At 50.0% G+C, this 8,229-nt stretch overlaps 1 protein-coding gene across 1 annotated transcript in view; it reads right to left on the reverse strand.

Moving 5' to 3' along the window:
• The window catches only part of PARP1 (poly(ADP-ribose) polymerase 1), a 47,533-nt gene extending 39,616 nt beyond the window's left edge, over positions 1-7,917 (reverse strand). The window contains exons 1-2 of the mRNA XM_023203626.2: positions 7,595-7,917; positions 1,973-2,138 (exon numbers count right to left, since the gene is read on the reverse strand). Of these exons, the coding sequence (XP_023059394.1) occupies positions 1,973-2,138; positions 7,595-7,714 (286 nt within the window). The 5' untranslated portion in view covers positions 7,715-7,917. The remainder of the gene's footprint in view (positions 1-1,972; positions 2,139-7,594) is intronic.
• Positions 7,918-8,229: the final 312 nt, after the last annotated feature.

An 8,229-nucleotide genomic window follows, 5' to 3' on the forward strand; every position in this document is an offset into this window, starting at 1 on the left:
GAGAATCGCTTGAACCTGGGAGGTGGAGGTTGCAGTGAGACAAGACCATGCCATAGCACTCCAGCCTGGGCAACAGAGACTCCATCTCAAAAACAAACAACAACAACAAAAAAACAAAGTAGGGAAACTAGATCATCATTTGGAAAAAAATAAAACTGGAGTCATGCCTCACACCACATCAGCACACACTGGGATAACTTCCAAATAGAGTAAACACTTAGATGTTAAAAGAAACAAGGAACTATAAAATTACACGTACTGGACGTAGTTCATCTGTATCCCCAGGCTGGGCTACTTGACAGTGGCTGCCGGTGCTATAGCCTTTTCCCTAGCACTGTCACTACCTCAGGGTTAAGGGCCACACCCTGGCATACCTACCCTGTAGTGACCACCACAGTAACAAACACAGCACTGTCACCAACAGGCCAACTCTTTCAAAACCAGGGACTCTGAGTGCTCCCACCACTTCCAGATCTAGAGGCAGCTCTGGCTGCAGAGCGTAACTGTGCAGAGGCCAGTAGCACAATCTGGAAGTGCAGAGAAAGTACCTCAGGCGAGCAAAAACCAGTAAGAAACAAGAGACAGAACCAACGGATAATGCCGCTCCCTTCCTCCTGCTCCGAGGGGCTTTTCTGAAGCTTGGTGGCAAAGGACTTGTGTGAGGGCATCCTGCATGACCAAGCCATTGGCTGTTTCTCATGAAGCTGTGAACATATGGCACTGTGCTTGCCCTCCTGCCTCCCCTTCCTTCCTCTCTCTTGCTGCCCTAGGATTACATCTCCTAATAAAGCTTTTAATAGCTTTGCTTTATGCTCTGCTCTCTATGTCACCTGACATGACCTGTACTAAGACATGGGAGAAGATATAAAAGGAGAAAACTGTGGAGACAGTAAAAAGAGCAGTGGTTGCCAGGAATTAGGAGAGATAAATAGGGGATTTTTAGAGTGGTGAAACTGATGCAGGACAGGCCAGCCCTAAATTGGGGCTTAGCCTGGGAGGGTCCTTGGCTTCGCTCTGGACAGAATTTAAGAGCAAGCTGGTGGTAGAAGAAAGCAGCTTTATTGCAGCAGCAGTGTTATGGCTCTGTGATTGCTCCTGCAGAGCAGGGCCAGCCCACAGGCAGTGTGCTGAGGGCAGCAGCTCAAAGGCAGTTCTGAGGTCATATTTACACCCACTTTTAATTAGATGCAAATTAAGGGGCAGATTATGCAGACATGTTAAGAAATGGGGTGCTAACTTTTAGGTCATCAGACTCTTGTCACAGAAAGGGGTGGTAACTTCTGGGTATTGCCATGGCAATGGTAAACTGATATGGCACACTGGTGGGTGTTTTATGGAAAGCTGCTTCGTCCCTGTCCCTGCTTTAGTTAGTCCTCGGTTTGGTTTGGTGCCTGAGCCCCGCCTCCTACCTCATTCCCCTCTCTGAGATGAGCTATTCTTTCTTAATCCTAAGGGGCTGCAGAAGGGTGCAGGTCTGAAATTACTCTATATGATACTATAACAGCAGATGCATGTCATCACATAACTGTCCAAACCCACAGAATGTACAGCATCAGGAGTTTCTGGACTCTGGGCAATAATGATGTGTCAATGTAGGTTCCTCAATTATAGCAAATGTACTACTCTGGTGGGAGATGCTGACAAGGAAGAGCCTGTGTGGTAGGAGGGGGAGCGGGTATTGGAAACTCTTTGTTCTTTGCTTACTTTTGCCATGAACAAAAATAAAGTCTATTAAAAACAAAACAACTTTAAAGGCTACATTCCAAGCATCTGGAAAAATAAAACACCAAATATCATGCAACAGATGATGCTGAGTCCAGGAGGTGTTGCTGAAATAACATGGGCACCATATGCTGGATCTGCACATGTGGGAGAAGGCAAGCTGGGGGAGGTTTGCTTTGCTCTCTGAGAAGAGGACCCCTGGGAGCTTCAGGGTGGGGGCTGAATGCCCATGCTGCCCATTTGTACACACCTGTCACTCCTCCAGCTTCCGCTGTCTTCTTGACTTTCTGCTGGTCATCCCACCGAAGCTCAGAGAACCCATCCACCTCCACGTCAGGGTGCCGGATGGAGTGGCCCACCTTCCAGAAGCAGGAGAAGTGGTACCAGTGTGGGACTTTTCCATCAAACATGGGAGACTAGAAGGAGGACAAACAGACGGAGGTAAGTGAGCAGTTAACTTTTGGCTTAGAACCACTAGATGCTGACTTGACCTCAACCCCAGTCCCAGTCCCAGCCGTGGGACAGCACATGAAACCTTCGTTCTCCTATCTGTGAAAGGAGGACAGCCTCTGCTTTCACATGAAGAGCTGCAGCATCCTTCTCACAATCTTCCCCAAGGCTCAGAGGACTGTAGCCCACTGTTCTTGAGCTCATTCTCTTAGGACACCAAACACAGCCACAAGAAAGGTAGCCTTTTACCACTGAGCTCTGCCCCACGTCCCTTTTGACCACACACCACTACATTTAGTGGTGAGCTGCCTCAGGGTCTAGTGAAACGCACCGAAGACACCTGTCCAGAGTCACAATCCTGTAGCATCTGCTGGGAATCGCCTGACAACTGCTCCAGGCACGCCTGGACTCAAAGGGCCTATGTGCCCCAGAAAAGGGCTCTTTAAGTGCCTCTGCAGTTAAGAATAACGAGGAACAAGACCCAGATAATGAGTAAAGCAGAAAAAGTGTGTCAGAAAAAAACTGTCAAGTTCGCAGCAGCCACACAGATGTGAGTGGAATGAAAGGAGGTCTGTGAGGCAATCGTGACAGTGGATGGTTCGGTTCGGGACAGCATGCCTGGAGCTGGAGTCATCTGCTCAGTGGCCTTCGCGGGGGCAGTTTCCCAGGTGTAGGACCCGGGAAGTCTGGCCACAGGGAACACAGTTCTCCTCTGCAGGTGGTTTGCTTCCCACTAGGCCTTTCATTGTGACAAGGCCAGGTTCTGCTCCCAGGCCTCCAGCACTGTCTGGCTTTTTTTTTGAGACCGAGTCTTGCTCTGTCGCCCAGGCTGGAGTGTAGTGGTGGGATCTCGGCTCACTGAAAGCTCCGCCTCCCAGGTTCATGCCATTCTCCTGCCTCAGCCTCCTGAGTAGCTGGGACTACAGGCACATGCCACCTACGCCTGGCTAATTTTTGTATTGTTAGTAGCAATGGGGTTTCACCATGTTGGCCAGGCTGGTCTCGAACTTCTGACCTCGTGACCCGCCCACCTTGGCTTCCCGAAGTGCTGGGATTACAAGCATGAGCCACTGCACCCAGTCCTGGCTTTACAGAGTGGACGGTGACAGCGACTGGGAAGAAGGGGAAGACACAGCCTGTAGTGTGGGTCCCTGAGCTTTTCATAAACCATCCTGTGTAATCCCACAATCTGCCTCTGGGTGGGAACCAGCCCTTTCATTCACAGATGGAGACAGCAGGGCTGGAAATCCTTGCCTGGGGGGTTGGGAGTCACAGAGGCAGCAAATGAATGATTTGACACCATGGTTCCTCCCACCACACTCCACTGCCCGGCAGGAAGAGCTACTTAAAAATACACCAACTGTCATCTGACTGAAGCAAGGGAAGTCCCAAACATCTGCTTTTACAGAACATAAAGCTAAATGTCACACAGATGCAGTAAGAGTATTAAAACAGCATTAAAAGTAAATGTGCTGAATTTTTAGGATGGAGTTGTGGGGACAGGGAAAATACTCTGGAAAAGCAATGATAAGGTGCCCCACTGTCTCTCTCCACTGCGAGTGGCCTCTTTCTGGATGTGATGTATTAAAATGCACAGCTAAGACTATGGCAGCGCAAGGACTCCTCAACATCAGCTTTCCCCTGGGTCTGGAATGCTCCCCGCCCTGTTCAGAGCATTCCCTCCGGTCCCCCAGGGCCCCTTCCACAGCTCCCCTTCCTCACTAAGAACTATGCATTTGGTGATTGTTTCATAAGGGGCAAGATGCCTATCTTGCTATTCTCTAGCAACATCTGTCACAGAAGGCACGCAGTGTTTGCTTAGGGCTTCAAGTCAGATAGAAAAAAAACAAAAGGGAAGGATGGGGTAATTCCTGCTGCAGAAGAGACAACAAATGGCATTTCTGAGAGCAGACTCATGTTCCAGCTCTCAAACATTCCACCAGATCTCAACTAGGCTGCTGATACAGATCCTAAGCATCTGGCTATCATGGAACATTTGCAGTGGCCTCGTCCTGGCTCTGCCTGCTTGTCTACCCCTTGTCTACCCTTCCTGTACAATGTTCTGGTTACCCTTGTATAAAAGGGCACAGGTAATGGCTATGGCACTTCTTCCTGGCTGTGCCAGGGGCCCCAGACCTGCTGCCCTTTGGTCTGGGTGCTGTCTCCCCCAACCACCAGCACAGTGCTGGATACCCTAGAGGTGCTGCCCAATGGTGCAATCACAGCACAAGCTTAGAGGACAAAGGGCCTGGGCAGAAGAATCCTTGACCAAAGCAACGCTTTGCCCTAAAACTTAGGACTGAGAATGATGTGGCAGAAAGACATCAGATCAAGGTCACGAGACTATCGACTCCATTTGTTAGCTGCATAGCTCAGGCAAGGCGCAGAATCTTTCTGAGCACCTAACATACTAGGGTCCTCACCCAACCAGCAGCTGGTGAACTGGGTTCCCTTCTGTGCAGAACAGGCCATGCTACCTGTCCACCTACGCCAAAGAGAGAATGAACTGACCTCACTGCATGCCTCCGAGTGCTCAAACCCTCCCAGGACAGAGCAACTCAAAGGTCATTCGCCATCCTCCTCCCACCAAAAAGCTGGAGGGCTCAGCTCATCCCTCCCAAGATGCCCCAGGCATGAGGGCTAAAGTATCAGGTATTAGATACTCAGAGAACAATACTCCCATATAAATGCAAAAGAAGGTATTTAAATTCAAGCAAGTGAAAAGGCTTTTTTCCTTTCGGTTTTCACCAGCTCAGCCTACCAGACCAACTTTAAATTCTGAATTAAAACTCTGAATCCACCCTCAATCACAATTACAGAAAAATCAGTTACTTTTAATAATAAAGAGTTTCTTTCACTATCAAGTATGCCAAGGGAAAGCCCAGAATGTGGTTATTACTATTTATTTTTTTTCAGACAGGGTCTGGGTCTGTCGCCCAGGCTAGAGCGCAGTGGCACTATCTCGGCTCGCTGCAACCTCCACCTCCCAGGCTCAAGCAATCTTCCAGCTTCAGCCTCCAGAGTAGGTGGGACTTAAAGGCATGAACCACCACGCCCCGCTAATCGTTGCATTTTTTTGTAGAGACGAGGTTTCACCATGTTGGCCAGGCTGGTCTTGAACTGCTGAGCTTAAGTGATCTGCCCACCCAAGCCTCCTAAAGTGCTGAGATTACAAGCGTGTGCCACCAAGCCTGGCCCCAGAATATTAAACTTGATCAGGTTCAGCTTCCTCCATCCTGCCTCCTCCACAGTTAAGCCTCCTCTAACTTCCTCCACAGCGGTGTTGTTCTAGCCTCAACACGCTGTCTGAACTTGGGTTTTCTGTCTTTCCTCTAGAACATGGTACTCTGCCCACCTGTTACGGCCCGTGGATGTCCCTTTCTTGGAATAACATTTAAAAATGCATAATAAAAAGGCTCGCAAATGGTCAGTCGTGGTGGCTCATGCCTGTAATCCTACCACTTTACAGGGCTGAGGTAGGTGGATCACCTGAGCTCAGGAGTTTGAGACCAGCTTGGGCAACACAGTCAGACCCCATCTCAAAAAACAAAACAAACAAAAAAGTTCGAAAAGGAAACATATTGAAATAATTATCAAAACATCTGAAAGGTAATTTGCGTACAGTAACCCATGAGCTTTAAAGTATTAAATAACAAGATCTAGTACTGCCTCTAACAACTGTGATTTTTGTAGCAATGAGAGTAAATTATATTTTGAGAAACTCCCAACTGTAAAGTGAAAATACCTGTAATTACCACGGGTGAAAAAAATCATAGGGACTGCTAATATGCCTTTGCTTTGCTGCTGACATTTAGGATTAGAAGAAATAATGAATTTTATCTATAGGTTAGTGGAGATGGAGACATCAATTTTTTCTTATCTAAACCCATGGACCTCTTGCGTTCTATCTACCATCCTACCGACCCTGGGGTTAAGAGCTCCTGCACCAGGAGTCAGAAGTTCATAAGAACAGGCTGCCTTATATATTTAAGGTAAGTTCTAGGTTCCTTAGTGGGAAACACGGCTCTTCAAATTGTAGGCCCTGTCTACTTCCCTATCCTCATCTTTCTGCTCCACTTCTGTGAATTAACGACTCCTAATCAACCTTCCACCCTAAGCTGGGTCATCTCGGACTCCTAGGCACACAATGCCTAGAGCACAGTTCCATCAGGTGGCATCCATCCCCTCTGTATGGCAATGTTTGTTTACCAGTCAATTCCCGTTTAACCAAACTGGAAATTCCCAAAGGTGGATTCTGTGTCCTTAAAACCTAACAGAGTGCTTAGAACTTAACAAATGCCTACCAAATAAGCACTGTGTGCCACGTACTGACTTAGGTATGCCCCGAGGACACGGAGATGACAGACATATTGTGAAATAAGATAACGGAAGTACACCTGGCACTTGGGTATCCACTCGGTAAATGTCGCCCTCCCTTGTGCTCTTTAAGTCCTGCAAATCCACTGAGGGCTATCTGGTCATTCCTAAAACACATTACAGCTCATGGTAGGGAGGAAAATCAAGCTATCTTGACCATGAGCACTAAGCTTGGGTAATACGTTGGAAGCGAGGAGGAACAGGGCAGGTGAGAACCAGAATTATTAATACAAAGGCTGACATCAGCAAACTGGAAGCTGGAGGCAGGAGCCCCTGGGAAATGACAGGGGCCTTCAAGCCCATCACCTCACAGAAGCCTCAGGAAACCTCAGAAGGGGATCGATCCTCAATCTATCAAAAAGCCCACAAGAGAAACCCCCCTGGAGCCACTCTTACTCAAACCAGACAGCTGCAAATGCACCAAGAACGCGTCTGTGAACCTGGAAAATTTGGGGAAAATGTTATTTTAAAGCACAGATTAGGCTCAAAGTGAATGCACTGTACAGAAATGACACCTCTCTGCATAGTTTTGCCTAATTAAAATGAAAAACGAGGGTGAGCGTTAAAATGACGTGTTGAAATGACGGCCAAAAATAGGTTAAAAAAAAAAATCCCCACATGCCAGTCGCCACCATCCACGTAGGACAAAAATCTTCCAGAACAAGATAGGTCAAAATCAGATTAGCTTAAAGAGACCATGTACAATTCCCCCCCACCCCCAACCCCTGAGGCTAACCGCAATATAATAAAACACCACCACCAAGAAAGGAGGAGAGAAGCGGCTTCTCGTTTACACAAAGCGAAAGGCAGCACCAGCTGCAGACTGTATTTCCCGGGCTTTTCCTGCAACATCAGCAAAACCTTCCGGAAGGGTCGGCCGGGCCGCTCGGGGGAGGAGGGGCGGCCACGGCCCCACAGGCCCCAAGCGACGCTCCGAGGGCCCAGGTCCGCTCGGCTCCCTGGGCCCGCACTCCCCGAGCCTTCCCGGACACAGTTAACCCGGGGCGCCGCGTACCCACCCCGCCGCCCGCACAGCGGCCCGCACCTGCACCATGATGGCCATCCGGAGCGAGTCCTTGGGGATGCTCTCGCTGCATTTCTTGCAAGAGGCGCGCCCGCTCTTGGCGTACTCGACTCGGTAGAGCTTATCCGAAGACTCCGCCATCTCCCCTAGCTGCCGCCAAAGCTCCAGGAGCCCGACGCCACGACCTGGAAACACGCAGCCGCCTCGCCGCCTCACCGCCCCGCGTGCGCTCACCCAGCCGCAGGCGCCTGAGCGTCCAGAGCCGCCACCGAGCACGCCTCACCGTCCACCGCCGTTCCCCGATAGATTGCTGATGCCTGGCCGCGGGAACGCCCACGGAGCCCACGTCCACGGGGCGGGGCCTGCGGCGCTCGCGCCCCCTGCCGGCCGGGGGGCGGAGTTTCCCGGGCTCCTGCGGGTGGAGCTCTGCGGCCCGCTACCCTGGGGGCCGAGGCGGGGCTTGGACTGAGCTAGTAGCTCTTTCCAGGACCCGGCGCCACCCCTTTGATCGTTCTGTCCCAGGAAGTCTTACCTGTTTTCATAACTAATTATACCCCCAACCCCTCCACCTTTTATTTTTGAGACTGAGTCTCACTGCGGTGGAGTGCAGCGGCGCGATCATGGCTCACTGCAGTCTGGAACTCCTGAGCCCAGTG

Source organism: Piliocolobus tephrosceles, chromosome 1, assembly GCF_002776525.5.
Source record: "Piliocolobus tephrosceles isolate RC106 chromosome 1, ASM277652v3, whole genome shotgun sequence".
Lineage (NCBI taxonomy): Eukaryota > Metazoa > Chordata > Mammalia > Primates > Cercopithecidae > Piliocolobus > Piliocolobus tephrosceles.